An 18548-nucleotide genomic window follows, 5' to 3' on the forward strand; every position below is an offset into this window, starting at 1 on the left:
TCAACACTTAACATCCCACTGCTGGGCACGGGTCTCTTATCCGAGTGAGAAACCACGCTAATTAACTGCGGATTGGTAGATGACTCCTGATGGTAAGTGGCTATTGCCGCCCATGGACATCTGTAATCCATTCCAGATAGGATAGGATTCCTACCTGAGGTCGACTATAGATGCGCCGCTACCCCTGAGGACTAAGCTGGAACCCTTTAAACCAGAATAAACCGACTAATTAATAATTTCTAATACAGACATAATTTAGAAAATCCAGCCTCAGACCTTTTCATAAAGAGGCGACTTTTAAACCACTAGGCTATGACGACAGTAATTAATTGCTTTCCAATAATGATTAAAATACCAACGAAAAACAGTGCAAAGTTACCCAAACTATAGAACTTGGAACTAATGAGGCCTTTTGGAATATTAACAAAAAGTTTACAGAACGGCATGCAACCTGCAATCCGTATCGCATGATCGGGCTCTAATAAATCTGATGGTTATGGTGCGATCAGGCTGGTGCTTTTGTTTGTAATGATAACTAATCTTTAGTTCGATGATCGATGTTGATTGTAGACGAAATATATATTGATATTATGATATTAGATGTAGTAAATAGTTTTTGAGTGTATGTACATCTCATTCTATGCACATTATTGCACATTGTATGTTCTTCAGCCCAAACATCTCGATGGATTTTATCATAATGAGTGTCGTTGGATTCATTTGAGTGGAGACATACATTACTTTCTTGGTCAGTTAATTATATTTAGACAGTCGGGGGTTTTTCTCTATAATAGATACTACTTACTTTCATAATATTCAGTAATGCGGTTAGGGAACAGGTTATACAGTGCTGTTTTATGAATGCAACGGTTTTTTTTCACGGGAATTGACATCTTAATGATAGTTGTAAAAGTGTGTGTGTAGTCTTTGTGTGTCCATGGTATAGCCCGCGCGAAATTGCTAGTCCGCTATGAAGTTGTTGCAAACAGGTGTAGTCATACAATTTGCTATGGCGACGCGATTCATTTCTATATTCAGAGCGGACTTGCAGCTTTCAAAGACTATACTCAAGTTATTGGTACCCAACGACACGGTGAATCCTAGTGTGTAAAAATCTTTGTCAATATGACTGATGTATGACTTTTGAATAGCCATAACAGGCTATTAACAGCTAAGGAGTTAATACTCCTTAGCTGTTTCAGATAGATATAAAAAGATTCTCCATATATTTCGTTTGTATTCCGGTATTCCGTTGCATATTTTTTACAAAGCTACAAAAAAAGTACTACAAAAAAAAAAATTGTAGTCTTAATTGTAATATTAAAAATAAATTAAAACATACATATCATTCTTTAAACACTTTCAAATTGATATACAATTTACACTAAACAAGTACACTCATAAATAAATACAGCACTAAAATTTAACACGAAAGCTTATAATTAGGCATTTACATAAACAGCATCGAAAACATAACATTTACGTACATAAACGAATGGTTTTACGTTTAAACGTATCGCTCTAGTTCGTGTGCACCGTAATAAATTCACCGATGCCTTACAATTTTACATTTCGGGTCAGTATTTATCGTTTAAAAACGTTGAAATTACTGCCGATAGAACGCCTACGGAACTTGTGAAATAGCAAATAAATATATCAATCGGGCACGAGTAAATTATGCGAGCGCTACACGAAATGGTCGGTGGAGTCGCGGCGCTGTGGTACACGGAATGTTTGTTTAATTTTTACGTTTATTATTTAAATGTTATTGCTTAAATTAACACACGACACTATACAGCGGGGGTAATAAATAGAAGTATGTTATTCCGGATTACCTGCAGGAAGATGAGAATCAGAGATAGTTGTAAATATGTCCCCTAAAGGGATTCATTAGGGGGTGTAAGTTTTTAATTTATTAGTAATTTATATAAAGTCTACAGTCAACGTTAAAAGTGTTTAGTAGTGTTTTTTTACATTAAAGGCAAAAGTTAGTAAATAAAATAAATAGGACGGGGAAGTATTTTATATGTAAACTTTGGATATGTCATTAATTAGCGATTTGCTAGGAATGTGTGTTGCTCCTTCTACATGGGGCATTTAAACTTATTCCTAAGGATTAATCCACTTTCTACTTTATACCTCAAGTCACCATCACATTCTGCATGTCATAAAAAACAATTTATTAGCTACGTTTTGCTACGTAACTGCTACGAATTGCTACGGAGCTACGGCTACGAGAACTACGAATAATAGCGTTTAAAGCTACGAAATCGACGAATCGCTTTTAGCTTGTACCTTGGGTAACAAAAAATAAAGCAATTCGAACCGTTGAAATGGGCAACAGTCGGGCTGACACCGTGGAGATATTGAGAACGTTAATTGCAATCAGCGATCATGCGATGTGGCGAGCGATTCGAGTTGGAATGGAAAAAATGCAGTTAATACTGAAAACTGAAAAGTTTATTAGGCTGGCACGTGCCGCGCCAAAAATCGCTTTTGTTATGAAACTTGTGTCGTGCTTTTAACCTGAATTTTTGAAGGTCTCCGACTCGTGTGTTCGCTGTAAGGGTTTGGTTAAGGGTAGGGTTGTCTCGGAATTAAGTGACGTGTAACTGATGTGATATTTTATTACACTTAGAAATTTCTGATTAGGTATATGGAATAAACTGACATTATAATATGAATTATTTCTTTCGTTTTTGGCTAACTGCAGCAAATAATAAGTAACATAAGTAAGAAGTAACGTTACAAGTACATTGAACGAAATAAGTATGATACTGATCATGAAGAGACTCGTAATTTGGTCCAGTAATTATTTAATTTTATTCATTATGTTTCAGTGATTTAATAGGCCTTTAAAATACATATATTCAATTTTATTTATTTTATTTCCATACATTCAATCCCATGTAAATACTTTCGTTCGCATAGCACATTTATATTTAACAAAAAAATAGTAGGTACAGACATCATAAAATTTGTGTACTATCTACAAAGACTTTGAAACGCCTTTATGCACTTTTTACAATCAGTTTAATACAAAACTTTTTGATTAATCAGCGCAGACATAATGACAGTAATTGTGATTCACGGAGATTCGGGTTCTTGCGTAAAAAGGATAAAACGGTTAGAATTAAACGATCCCATTTGAGCCGAATTTTTGAAGGTCTTCTATTCTTGTATGTTCATGAATGATGTAAGGGTTGGAAGCCAGGGGTGTCGCAAGGACAAACGAGTTTCACATGCAGATTTGGATTATCTTTAAGAATATTTACAATATAAATTTTATTTTATCACAACCCTGTTAGTATGGGAGTCGTCCTAAATAAAAAATAGGTTAGAAATAAGTTACGTATTTAGTTAATTCAACGAGAAATAAAATCAAAAATGTTTAAATCTTTGTAAGAAGTAGCAAGCAAGCATGGTCCATAAACATCTGTAATTAAGACTATGAATAATTGGAATGATTCGTATTATGTATGATTAGTATTTCGTTTAACATCCTTCCACTAGCTTAACACTGCTATTATCAGCTAGAAATTACGGTACTACCTTCGAATCACAAAAACTTTGGCCGCAAAATATAATTTTGAAAAATATAAACTTACAAAAACTACTCAAAAACATTTCGAGCAGCCCTGAACCCCAATGAGTTTTCCCAGCTTCATTAAGTTACATAAGGCCCTGAAAGACAATGAACGCAAATAGCGCCGTGTGATGTAGATTTCTTGTACGAATTTAACTTGAGTCGGGGCATCAGGGAGCGCGGTCTAATGCTGTAATTCGCACCCTTTCGTAAGGGACTTGCTTTGAATTCGTCGGTTGTACTTGTGATATGAATATGTGCTTGAAAACATATGTATGCATTAAGCAGCATTATTATGATGTAGGTTATATGATAATTTCAATGAATTATCAAAACGTAACAGTCAGTTTTGTAAATAAGGGATATGTACTAATATGTACTCGTACCTAATTATTAGGTAGTAGAACTCTTTGCGGTTCGATTACAGAGGGACAACAGCCATACCTATTTCTGACTAATATTTATTAAACATATCCATGCACTTAACTTCAGGTGTTCTGCATGTTTGTTTGTTACTTCTAAATATAAAAAAAAAACACACACATTTTGTGTTTCTCTGTTATTTATTTATAATGCACGTATATTTAAAAATCAAGGACGCGTGTCGAGGGTTTGAACCCTAGACCTTATAAATCAGCATGCCACGCTCAATGCCTTGTAAACATTTGCCAATCAATTAGATTATGTACTGAAAACAAACAGTCCTAAATGAGTCAATAACGGTGCATAATGGCGGAAGTTCATAATGTAAGTAACATAATGATACGACACGTATACAATTCCTGAAGACAATATGTCTATGGCTGATTTTTGGTAGGACTGTCAAACAAACTTGGATTAATTTTATAAACCTAAGTACAATGATTACTTACCACAGGGATGCCACTGGCTGTAGTAAAATTGTAATGTATGTAACTTCTAAAAGTAGGAAATCGATTATAATAACGAATGAAATTAAACTAAATGACTAACTAATTATTTTTTATCGCTACAGGTTCTCCTTACAATATTAGATACAATTATGTTTTCCTACACTTCTATCAGATCAAAACGTGCTTCTGGAATATATTATACGCTTCTCCTGAAACCAACGCAAAGTCGCGAGCACAACCACTACCGTATGTCAAATATCGAGTTACATAATAACCGCTCAGCTAACCAATTATGGTAACAAGAGGCCTGGAGTGGCTTTATGGCTAAGTAATTGCGTATTAGCATGTTCAAACACTTATCGTGAGTTATGGCGTCAAAGTACCGAACGTTTTAATTAGGCTCGAACGAGGTGACACGGCGTAAACAGTTTGTCGATGGGGTAGGTGAGTTTGGTTATAAGCAGTGTTGCTATTCATTTTTCCATATTTAGTATTAGCTTCTCTGAATGGTTCTGTTTTTGATGTGAAACATCTATAGCCGCACGTAAAACCGATTTCTGGCGTGGCGACGCATGCACGCTATACGATGGTATATATATACAGTCTATATGCAGTAGTGTGTACGGAGTGGCGACGCATCGCCATGCGCAATCGAATTCAATAAATAGTCATCGTTATCTGGAAAAAAATCGTAATATTTTATTTTATCATTATGACATATTTAGTTCCTATCACAATATGTTCTTTTCTGCATATTACTTTTACAAAATAATGTCGATGTTTCACATCTGCCAGGCGTCCCGTGACGGCTACATTTTTTTTGTTTATGTACCGTACATGCCACTCTGTTTCCGTATGTGCTTATATCTGGAAGTACCGGTCATATTCACATATTTCTTTTATAAATATCGCCCCCGCGTTTAAAATATAATATACTATACCTACTTCCTCTATTAAATAATCTCCTCGAGAAAAAAAAAATTAAGCCATTCTCATTGAACTCCCATATATATAACATCACATATTACAGGGAGGTTAAGCTAGATCATCTAAATTGTACCTATCGGAGAGATTTATATATTGTAAAATCCTACTAGTACGTCTAGTAAGCGCGTTCAAATAAACTAACAAACTATTTAGATTTATAATATTAGTATACGTAAGACACGTAAGTAATACTTCTATTCTCGTTTCCGTAAGAACTTCCGGATAAAAGTGTACAAAACTTCTTCTCTTTCTCTCTCTCTCTCACTTGCTTCTTTTTCTATTATAATATAGGAGTAGCAGACGAGCATGCAGTCCACCTGATGGTAAGTGGCTACTGCCGCCCATGGGCATCTGTAATCAACTCCATATAGGATTACATATTCCTACTTGAGATCGGCCACAGATGCGCCGCTACCCTTGAGGACTAAGCTGGAATGGCTCGGAAAAATATGTCTCCCTTACCCTACCCTTTAAAACGGAACACAGCAGCGCCTAACACTGCTGTTATTAGGCAGAAATAGGTGTGGCGGTGGTGCCGCTGGAGTCGACCACAAAGGGTCCACAAAAGGACCACAAAGTCTACCACCTTCAATAGCATACATATAATGTTACGTGGTTAAAAAATTTAAGTCAATTCAACTACTTTTCAAAATTTGCAGACACAAACATTTAAAATCTGAATTTTAAATAAGCATACTTAGTATATACGCGAATGTCGATCATTGCTTCCATCGGCCCAAATCGATTCGCAATCAGCCGGGCCGCGAATAAATCTGTACACGAGAAAAACGCTCATAAATTATTTCGAACCGATGTAAAAATATGGTCATTAGTCCCATAAGCAAAGTCGTTTGTCATAGCAGTCGCACTTCGTTCAGCCTCGTAATTACATACTTTGTAATTATAAGCAAGAAGCATACTTTGAAGTCTCTATTTAAACATTATGGTTATTACCTCACTGGAATTACACAAAGACAAAATAATATTCTGTATAATTAACAAACAAAAAGTATTTTGATAAACGTTTGATATTTCGGGTAGAAAAGGATTTTAGGAAAAATTTAAATCTACATAATTTTAGCCATTTCAGTATTGACCTCATTTATATTGAATAGTTATTCAAATATTATAAATAATTGTATACTTTGTAAAATTTGGCATGCAGTAAGTATCTGACTGTAAGTTGTCATTCTCGTGATTGTTCAACTCTAATGGAATCTAAATATGACTGATTTATTATTTAAGGTTGACCACAGATACTACTGCTGAGGATTAGATGAAACGCACTGTTTAAAGGAGAACCTCCATAGTTCTGGTTTGTAAGCTGTATGAAGAGAACTTCATAATACATAATACGAGTACATTCATAATACAAACCAGAATGCAGCAGCGTTGCAGCGTTGCAATGTAGTGATGGTACCACCGCAGCCGATCTACAATCACTTCTGCTTCGAAATTTCACCTCGACTTTAAAATTGCCCTCTCAGTCTTAACAAAATATCCTCAAGAAATACCTGCGTACCAGGTTGTATTTCTAAAGAACTGGCCATTAGTCTAATATGGTCATTAGTCGCAGTCATTTGTCATAGCAATCGCATTCCGCTCAGTCGCGGGAACGTAATTACTTGACAGAGCTAATTTATAATTAGAAGTGAGAAGCGTGCTTTGACATCTCTATTAAAAATGCGAAAAGATTAATTGTGCAATTACTCGGGTACCACGAATAGTTGGAAAATGGATGCATATTTGATAATATGAGCACGAAATTACTCGCTTTGATAAATATATCGTGTTGTTGTTGGAAATGGGTTTTTTAAACTAGAGGATGTGGGAAGCATATCTAATTTGAAAAGTGCTAGAGTCAATATGGTTCCAACGGAGAGGTAACGCTGCTACTTTCTCGGTTATGCGTATATTCTGCTAATTTTTAGCGTGAAGCAGTTTTACGTTTCAGTAGAAAGGTGTAGATGTCGGCTGACTTATATGTGGGACGACCATATTAGTCCATACGATGGCAATGCACCTGTGATGGGCTTTAGTTAGAACTGGAATAGCTCCATATGAGACAATATGGGACTAGACATCCATGTGTAGCTCCATATGAGACAGGTTCTCATGGCAATAAAATCCATTGCCACGTCAACGAGTGCCAGTAACAACTTACAATCAGGTGGATTGCAAGCTATTCAAGTTTTATAAAAATATCTCTGCGCTGCTCCCACATGTACTGGTGGAATAACGTCTTTTACTTTATCAAACCCATATTAGCTGGCAACGGACGCTTTACCACGCATATAAAATATACTTGTAGCAATATTCCAAAAATGAACTTGCAATAGTTACAAATAGTGCATATTATGTTTTATGTATAAAGCATACCGTTATGACCAGACCACACTGTTTATACATCTATAATTAACACAATTCTCTTAAGAAGTAACTTTGAGTATAAACGAGTATAAAATCACAGTACTTTATGAAGACAGATAAAAGGCTTCGCTTGAATCGTAGCAATATATAAAATGGATATTCGCTCCCTTCAAAACCAAGATGCATGAGATCGGCTATCGATCGCAAACTGCAATTTGTTACAGAGATTGTAGAAACGACCAACCAAGTTCGTATATCTGATGAACGTTTGTGGGGAGTAATGGAATGTTTGGGAAAGTGAGGAAAGTGGATGGGAGTGATATTGAAGGGAACGGGAAAGACGCGGATGGAAATGAAACTGATAAAGCCTTTGTTGAATAATTTGAGTGTCGGCGCTTTTGTTTGGATGAAACTTTAAATTTAACAAATCCAATAATATTTATATTGCGTGAATACGAATATGAAATTTTGAAGAGAATGTATAATATGGATAATGAGTGTAGGAATGAATTAAATTGAGAGTTCGAAAGTGTGTGGGACTTAATAATAGCATGCGTGAATGTGTAAATTAATTATAATAAATGAATAACCGAATTATTTGTTTAAGGAAGTAGGTTGAGTATTACGTCGCCATAATAATAATTACGAATTTTGTTACTTAACATGAGAGGGATATTATTATAATAAGTTTTGTATAATCTTGCAGAAAACACACGTTAGTTATATAACAACTAGCTTTTACCCGCGGCTTCGCATGCGGTTTTTATATATCGCTCGGGAATGGTACTTTTTTCGGGATAACAGGTACCCTAAGTTCTTTTATGAACACTTGGCAACATGTATACATAATTTCATGACTATCGGTTATATAGTTGGGATAGTGTGGCAGACTAACAAGCAAACTCACGTTCGTATTTATAACTAGCTGTGCCCCGCGGTTTCACCTGCGTCAAAAAGAAACAGGGGCACATCTAGTTCTAAAATATAAGTAGTTGGCAGGTAGCTGATGTAATAAGGAGTAACTTAGCTCCTTATTACATCAGCTACCTGCCAATAAACGTCCCGTCAAAATCGGTCTAGCCATTTCAGAGATTAGCCAGGAAAAAACAGACGGACAAACAGACAGAAATTGTAAAACATATTATTGTGTATGTACAATATGTATATTCATGTGCATGTGGTAAAAAGCAGTTATTTCAATATTAACATTAGACACTTCAATTTTATTTATATGTATAGATTATAGTATTAGTTAGTATGAGGATAAAATTACAACAAATTCTTAAACGGACTTATCTAAACACTTATATAATTAAGGGTTAATACGTCAAAAAATTGCTGCAAATCCAAAATTGGAGACGAATATTTCGAGAAAAGCTATATAAAAAATTTAAACGAAGTAAATTGTCAAAGGGATCTAAGAACGGTTGGACGAAACGGAATTCGACAGCATAGAGCCTTGTCTTGTTATGTAGCAGAATGTTGATATATCAGACTTTGTAGCAATTACTAGATGTCTCGAAGTAATCGAAATTGCTCTTGCTGAAATATTTTTTATGTCTCCAAGTAAAAAAGTGAACAGTACCCTTAGTATGAGTTTTTACGTTTAGTTACTCGTGTTATAGTTAAAGGCTAACTTAATATCTATTTTTTGTATTTTTGAATAATAATATTCTTTTTATAGCTATTAATAATGGAGGAGTATAGATTAGTTGCTTACCACAGAAATTGTTCTGTTGATTCTTAAACTAATAAAATTCAAACAAACATTCTGACAAACAACCAAAACATTTACAGCACCTTCTTCTTTTCGAAGTCTAGTTAATAAGAAATATATTAAAATGACGCTAAATCTATAAATAGATTATAATTATATTAAACAGCCCGTATTCCCCCTATCTGCCATATACGCTCTATATCAAGATAGATAAGACATTGCAAGGTGCCACCTGTCGGAAATCAAACAGCAATCTGGGTAACTCCATTTTATGTGGGGAAAGAAAGAATTTCGTCTTGGGTATATAATTTATATCGCTTTTTTATTCGATTGTGGAGGGTAATGTTTTCGAGCGTATATTTATGTACCTAAAATGTCTTATTGTTTGATACATTTTACACCTTAAAAGGCTTTACCGAACCTTTCGTATGACTTTTTACGTTTTTACAAAAATGACTATTTTTGTATTTTTTACGTATTTCTCATACATTTCCAATTAGTTCTGAAACAGCGCCCCTAGCGGACTGTATCAGAACTGATTGGAAATGTATGGGCAAATAAAAACGTAAAAACTCATACTAAAGATTTTAACACATTACGTACCGTTGGATACGTCTAAATCATTGAGGCATATAGGAATATTTTGAAGCAGTCTGATTTCATTTCTATAATAATTATGCTTATTTTTTACAACAATAAGTTTTCTACTTTGAACAGAATTAAATATAAGCGCAGTGTTAAGCATAAACTAAGCTTAAATATATTCAAGTTAGTTTTGACAACGGTTAACCATTAACCCACATACAATTTATTCGTAGCAAACCTTTTAACAACTTGGTGGCACATTAAAATGCATGCCGCGCTAACAGTTTCGGGAGTGCAATCAAATCACACTAATTGATTGGTGGCCGCAAAAAGTTCTATTGCATAAAGAATGGCGTTAAATAAATCAATAGTTTACTGGTTGGAGTACAGACTTGTAGGTACGTGCAAGATTGTCCCTGTAGTTCCGGGACTAGAATAGGGCTACGGTATCCCCTGCCGGTCGTAAAAGGCGACTAAAAGGGGGCTTCCGGGGTTGCGGGCGGCAAGTGTGGGAGCTCGAACCGTCCAGTATGCTACCCCGGGAAGGACGGCGGTATGTGTGGTCGCATACCGTAGTAATCACCAGATGTTGTGGGAGGAGCAAACGCTCCCCTAGGGCAGAGCCCGATCCGGGCATCGCGCTTGGAGGACACCGGTTGTGTTCCGTTGGAGATCCCGGAGTTCTCCAACAAGCGCTGAGGAAGCCACCGGGGGGTTTTAGTGCGGTAAAAATCCCACATAACCCGGCGTCGCTCCCACGTCGTCGGGTACCTTTTGAAGGTTTCCCCCTAGAAAAAAAAAGGTATGTGCAAGATTGGTGTTGAAAGAAATGCAAGTTTAAGTCTTTTGAGTCTCTTACGTCGTCGTCAACTCATTGTCTCACTGCCGGGCACGTGTCCCAGAGAGAGAATAGCTTAGGTTTATAGTACCCTCTTTTGTTTACGAGGGGGAAACCTTCAAAAGGTACCTGATGCCGTGGAAGCGACGCAGGGTTATGTGGGAATCTTAGCGCACTAAAGCGCTCCCCGGTGGCCGCCCTCAGCGCTGCGTAGAGGGCTCCGGGATCTCCAAAGGAACGCAACCGAAGTCCTCTTAGCGCGGTGCCCCGTCGTGCTCCGTCCAGGTGAGCTTGACGCTCGCCGCACCGTCTGGTGCATACGACGGTATGCGACCACACATACCGCCGTCCTTCCCGGGCAGGGCGGTTCGAGCTCCCACTTTTGCCGCCCGCAACCCCGGAAACACCCTTTTACTCGCCTCTTACGACAGGCAGGGGATACCGTAGCCCTATTCTGGTCCCGAAACTACAGGGACTATGTTATAGTACCCTTAGTGCGTATTTATAGATTTCACATACCATAAACTTAAAGAAATATTGGTTAAACATTTTATAAGTTACTGTCCACGAGCTGCTTCATACAACTGAATATTATATGAAGCTTTCTTCACGAACAACGGTGATCTACCAGTGCTCCCAATAAAAAAGAGATTGGAGACTTCCTTAAGGTCAGCCACAGAATTGTAACGACTTAGGAGGGCTAAGTTCCTACTTAGCCCTCCTAAGTCGTTACAATGCGTCGCATCTTAAATTATATCTGGAGGCACGGCAGTGCCTCCGCCAAGTCGAGCCAAAAAAAGCGGCACGGCCGTAGCATTCTTTTCTCGAAGCAATTCGGCCCATTTTTGACCCCCTGTAACTTCGTACTTTCTACCCGAAACATAACAGTGCTTAAAATGCACGATAACTATCATAAAATATAAATAGGCGTGGCGTTGCTATAAACGAACCACGGAGGGTTCTACCAAATTCAGGCTATTGATAAAATTAGAATCTTCGGATAAGAGAGGGGTAGCGAGACCCCTTGGACCTTGGCCTCTGGGACAAATTGCGGCAATTAACCCCCGCCCTCGTATAGGGTTGGGCTAATGATAATAATGTTTTTATTTTAATTGCAATATTATGATGATAGGTGGTAACAAACGATGCTCGTAGTGGAGTGGACATCACTGATCTGACAGGGGGTACCGGGTTCGATCCTCGGCTAGGTAAGCTGATTATGAATTTTGATTTCATCTGTATAGGGTATGTGGTACTCCCGAAACCGACAATACTGCCATGTTTAAAATGCTATCTCTACCGTTAAACAATGGGTATAAACAATCATCCATTTCACAGGGATGTAAAACGTATGAAATTAAGGTGTAAAACGTTAACTTCCTAAAATGATTTCATCGACAACCCTGAACATATTGTAGATAACTCGGACTCACTAATCTTGAGTTCTTACGTCATCAATTTAATTTTTATAATTGCATTTTCCTAAAAAAATACTTAGGATTTCAAAATGTTACGTCATCGTTAAGATATTAATTGGATTGCCTATCCAAAAATCGAACCTGGAACCTACTAAACACCAGTATATACCAAGCCAGTCCATTCAATTAGCCTCATTATCCCTTTAAAACTAATAAATTTAAGATAGTCCACACAAAATTGAATTATTAAACTGTTAGCATGCATTCGTAGGCGACGTCGCGGGCGTGAGCTAGGTACCAATAACATTAATATTTGGAGCGGTTCCCGTGCTAATAGGGGCTGGATCCCCGTAACGAAGTTTCACTTAACACGACTGTTGCCAACGACGCAGTTTTCGCAACGTCACGCCGTTTTCGACCTTAATGGTTTAAATTGTCAAATTGTGCATTTTTTTAAATGTGTTATATTTTACACGAAAATACATTTTAAAATTTCAGTAGTAATATAGAAATAGGTGTGGTGATGGTCTCTTATTTGAGGTAATATGACTTTTTCAAAATCAAGAAGCATACGAGCACGTTGTATTTTCTGAATTTTGTAATATATTAGCTACTACGCTTCTGCTACGAAGTACTATGTAGGAATACCACGTGATACATCGCTCTTACTGTTTTTTAAACCAAACGTACTTGAAAGGGAAGTGCTGGAGCCCGTTTTTACTGACTTCGAAAAAGGAGGATTTTCTATGTTTGGCTATGTCTTCTTTAACGTAGAAAGTTACACGTCTACTCGGAGTCGAAGTAAATAAGATTGTACATTTCGACTGATAACACCCGACACATTAATTCGCATTAGGAATCTATTTAGTTCGTCATCTACGTCATATCGTTTCTAAATCCGAACACTTATCCAATCAAATATAACAATACAAATATAGTTACCGACGACGCCCACACCTATCTTTTATTCAACGCTATTTATATCCGATCTATGGGTCGCAATAACTGACCAGCTAGGCTCATCAATGGCTAAACCTACGATCCGATACGAAGCATCCAATTTCCGGCGTGATTCAGGTCGACCGGACAAGCCTGATACGTTTTACATACGATAAGTGACCGGAGAAAGATTGCACTTATATTTATGTATTTTGCTGGTACAGTTTGGTGGTTTAGCTGTGTCATCCGCCATTGCTTTAGACATTATAGATGTAACCGGTTCATGTAGTAAGGGGAAACTGTCGCTGATGGTCTATAATCAATCTCAGATAGGATTAGAGTATTTGCAGAAATGGGCTGCAGATGCTATTCCCATGGACTAAGATGAAATGAATTGAAATATATTTATTTTGTATAGGTTTGCAGAGATACTGACAAATTGTCATGTTACAATATTTTTTCTCATATTACTACCGATCGGAACGGATCGGTCGGCTACCTCAAATATAAATTAGTCAGCATCCCCACTCTTCCACCAAAATGGAATTGGCGGTAGCTCTTTGGATGAACCATGCTGGTTTTACTACTCATTTTATATTTCAGATCAGGAATTGCACCAACTATTTTAGGACTGAACTCGCCACTTAACTCCAGGCCTGCGGTTATTCCCTCTAAGTTTGGATTATGGATCCCAAAAATATTAAACTCAACCGGACCAACATGATAATCCGGCAGTAAACCTCCAGGGTCGCATGTTTTATACCAGACGATAAAGGAAATGAGGTTCTTGTGATAATTTTAATGGCTTTCAGTTACTCCACTTTGGAATTGTATGAAGTCGTCTTACTGACGTGTATGAGGTGATTTATTTGAAAATGTGTATTAACGTTACCTATACTTGTACTTTATACGGAAAATTGAGTGATTTTTTATAATATAGGAGTAGCAGACGAGCATGCAGTTCACCTGATGGTAAGTGGCTACTGCAGTCCATGGATATCTGTAATCAACCCCAGATAGTGTTACATATTCCTACCTGTGGTCGGCCACAATACGCCGCTACCCCTGAGGACTAAGCTGGAACGCCTCGGAAAAGTCTGTCTCCCTTACCACACCCTTGAAACCGAAACACAGCAGCGTCTAACACTGCTGTTGTAAGGCAGAAATAGGTGTGGCGGTGGTGCCGCCGGAGTCGAACCACAAAGGGTTCTACCACCTTCAAATAGTATCAGTAATGTAACATTAAATGTCTAAATTGACAAAGTGGCGCGTTATATTATGTCTCTCTTTTTTGCGAACATGTGAGGCAGACAAAAAGTCTTGAGCACTTACTTATTGTTACGTTTACTCAGTCTCCTGAAGCAAACGGATTGATTGATGGATTGAACGATGGACTGTGGCTAAAGTGGCTGCCATTTTCGTTTTCAACTTCAATTTCGTAATAAAAAATAAAAATCTTTAGACGGAATTATTTGTGGACATTAAATTAAACTCAACTGTTACTCGTAGCTTTCGATAGTTGTCAATAGAAATTTTAAACAAACAGCTAATGACCTTAGCAAACCGTTGTTAGACGGCGATCTCATTAAAGGCAGTTGCGCTGCACTTTCTAATTAGATTTGGCCTTCTATCTGAACGTTTTAACGCCTTTTAAGACAACTGGACTTTATAAGATGAAAATAAATAAAATTGCTTTCGGCCCAGAATACTCAATTTTATTAGTACTCAATTGACAATTTATTATTTGTAGTATCTTTAGTTTCTTGTATCGAATTAGTGGTACAAATGTCAGTTCAGTAATCAAGATCCAGCTTGTAATCCAAACGCATGTTATATGAGTTGGTTGCAACAATTTCAATTTATTTTTTACTTTTAGGCATAAATAGGCATCAATGGATTTAGACTTCTTAATATTGATTGAAGTGGCTAAGATTAGGAGAAGCTTATGCCCAGCAATGGATTTTCAAAGGCTCATAGATAGATTCCTATCTTTTTAGAAATAGGCGCATGTAGGATTCTCCAACTCCATCAAAACCTATCTTTGATTCCAAAACTTATTTGTTTTCACTCCATAAGGTTTTATGTTATGGAAGAAATTATTATATTTAAGATGTTAGAGGAAAAACATGATTCCAATATGTTTCTGCCAATTTCCATGTGTTCGCATTGGCGTGGTATCAGATAATCTCTCTACTGGCGCCCCATACGTTAACAATGGTTTAACGTATATTTATCTGTTTGAGGTAAATACTACATTTTATGTCCATGTTTACTAGGATATATATAATTGATAGAATATGTAGGTCACCTCTTTACATATTAATAATATAGGTACATTTTTGTCTACATGACATGTGGTTATAGCTAGAATCAATTACTCTTGACTCAATTAAAGCCTTTGTGAGGTGCCTTTCTTCTACCTATACATTAAAAATCAGCAACGCTCAACAACAAATAAATAGACGTATCAGTAATGCATCTGAAATCCAATCGAAAGGGTTCTATCCCAGAAGAAATTCGCTTTTATAGATAAAACAAACAAAGGCACGGGCAGTGTGTACGATATATTTTCGATGCCAAATCCGATGCCAGATTCATTTCTGTGCAATCCGTCCATCCGTCAGAAAGTTTGGATGAATCTGAAAGAGCGGTGCTTCGTAATCAGGTGCTACTTGGAACGTATACACTGCCAAAGCATTTTGGCTTGTTTCCTCAACGGCAATGGATTTTGCACCTCTGATGTATATGCTCGAGAGAAAAACAATGTATTTGGTATTGCTTAAGATGACCCTTCAATGTAATAAGATGAATCAATGTAGATGCTTTGTTTCGAATGTAGAAAATAGTTCTGTAGTTGAAAGTCATATTTGAGAAAGTGCTTTAAAAAGTTTTTAAAAATGCGTGAAGTCTACTTATTTGATTTTATCTGTCGATAGCAGGGATATGGTGATTTTTCTTTAAAGGTTCTCAAAAGCAACGCAACTATGATAGGTCTCATATCTTGTCATCCACCATTTAACATCAGCGAACGAAGCACAATGAAAATATAAATTATGTTCATTTAGTACTTCATCACTTTCCAGAAAGTGGAATGATTTGCTTTGAAAGATTTATTTGCGTGTTACTCATTACAATTACCTTGATTTACCAAAAATGAAAAATAAAACACCGTAATACCAAAACTTTTTAATCTGCTATTTTTATTTCAGTATTCCTAAAGCTTCGTATTTCTTTTATTCATTTGTTGTGCTTGCAACGGTGTCATTATTGAATCAATTGTTTTGTTGTGGAAATCATTTAACTTCACAGTAATAAGTTTTTTTTGTTCCAAGCCCATTATCTACTTCGGGCATTGTTAGTCATTCGCTTTCGTGAATAGGCATTTCATTTTTGCAAAACTTCTGTATGAAATGGGCAGAAACTATTAAAACTTTATTTGGGTCACAGCTCAAAAAAATAATAACAAAATTTAGCGCGGGAAGAACAACATCCGGTTGCTGAGTCGTGTTTTGTTTTGTGCATTTAAAGTTTCATGCCTGCGTTTCGTTTATAAAGCAATTAATTAAACCCGTACGGAATAGCAAGCGCTAATGAGCTTGCTTAGTCAAACGTCGCGAACTAGTGTTCAAGTATTTTCAAACAAACGTACATCGTTTGTACGGATGCGCCTTAAGCGACGTCGGAAAGAGAAATTTGTTTTAATTTGTAACTCAGGGTCGGTTTTTATGACCTTCACCCTATGTTTTAACGAGCACCTTAGCGCGGTTTCGGCTGCGTTTAACTTATACACGATTTTTATTTAGACAATTTTAGACAATTTTGGTGTGAGCTACCAAAAAAATATTTCACTGATGGTGCGCACCCGCCCGTAACACCCGTTGATAATAATCAATCTATTAATTTTTTGCCTGCCAAAATACAATATCTAGTTTAGTATGAAGAAATTGTCAAATGTCGATTTTGCGTGGGCAAAACATAGATTGATTACTAACTAACGGGCGTAAGTCTATAATTAATTCATTGGAAATTACATATCTCATTCCAAAAACAAGCGCTTGTAGTCAGTAGGTAAGAGAATAGTTTATGTGGAAATAAATACTAGTTATTTATAATTACAAAAATATTTTAATTTCCAATTCATAATAAAAAACAATTCTTATAGGATTAGTGGACATGTGAACAAAGTGAAACAGTAGGGAGCACAAGGTTCGGGCCGAGTTATGAGTGGCCGGAAGGTCGTGTTGCCGATCTTGGCACGAGCAATCGTGTAATATGTTTCCGAAGATGTACGTATATTGAAAACAGAAATAAAGACAGCATTCTCCTTGTATGTTTACGAACTGAGCGTCATAAGTATGTCTTTTTAGTTGACTTCCTTGACTATTCTATTAGAATATCTATCGCATAAAATTCATGTCAATCCACTCAATATAGTCTATGATAAATCATATAATTAAATTAATCGTAATTGAACAAATACATTTTTAGATATTAGCAATGGTCTGCTTATATTTTTGTTTTCTTATGTAGTTGACTATTCAGAAGTAATGCTGCCATAGGGTGTGGAGTCTACGGTCCAGCGACTTGCCCCTTTATTTTATTTCTAGGTTATTTATATTTATATTATAATATAAAAATATCTGAATGATTTAAAATTGATTCCTATATAAATAATTCTTTCCGAATTGAAAATTTTTTGGTATGCATTAACTTGATTCTACTAGTTAGATTTTTGCTAATATTATGATTATGATTGTTCCAGACCCAAAAGCGGTTCGATGCTGCTGTACAGTCGCAAGAAAGTCCGCTACCGGCGAGACGGCTACTGCTGGAAGAAACGCAAAGACGGAAAGACTACACGAGAAGATCATATGAAGCTCAAAGTGCAGGGAACGGAGGTAAGTGCCTTTGGACACTCCAATACTGTTTGCGGTTTTTTATTTAATTGTAAGAAATAAGGTTCGTGTATGTAAATCACTCAAGAATTAATTTAAAACAAAGCAAAATAATTAGAAATTAAACACTTGCAACGAGCCTTGTGGTGGAAAAAGTTGACAAGCTACAAGTACTATGCTAACATGTTATGTAGATGAAGTTTGGTTTTACAAAACTCCATTAAACTGAAATCTAAAAATGTTCTCCGAAATACAAATGAGAACTCCGACAAAATTTCGTGCGCACAATACGGAAAGAAATTTGAGGATCGTTGCTAATGCTTCCTGAAGCTCAAACGTTT

General features: G+C 36.6%; 1 protein-coding gene across 1 annotated transcript in view; it reads left to right on the plus strand.

The window, feature by feature from the left end:
- Camta (Calmodulin-binding transcription activator) overlaps positions 1-18548 on the plus strand; it is a 138971-nt gene that overhangs the window by 79099 nt on the left and 41324 nt on the right. Inside the window, exon 4 of the mRNA XM_073092523.1 lies at positions 18075-18210. Within this exon, the coding sequence (XP_072948624.1) occupies positions 18075-18210 (136 nt within the window). The remainder of the gene's footprint in view (positions 1-18074; positions 18211-18548) is intronic.

Source organism: Epargyreus clarus, unplaced genomic scaffold (assembly GCF_041222505.1).
Source record: "Epargyreus clarus isolate Ecla_fem2 unplaced genomic scaffold, WU_Ecla_fem_2.2 ptg000004l, whole genome shotgun sequence".
In the NCBI taxonomy this organism is placed as follows: Eukaryota; Metazoa; Arthropoda; class Insecta; order Lepidoptera; family Hesperiidae; genus Epargyreus; species Epargyreus clarus.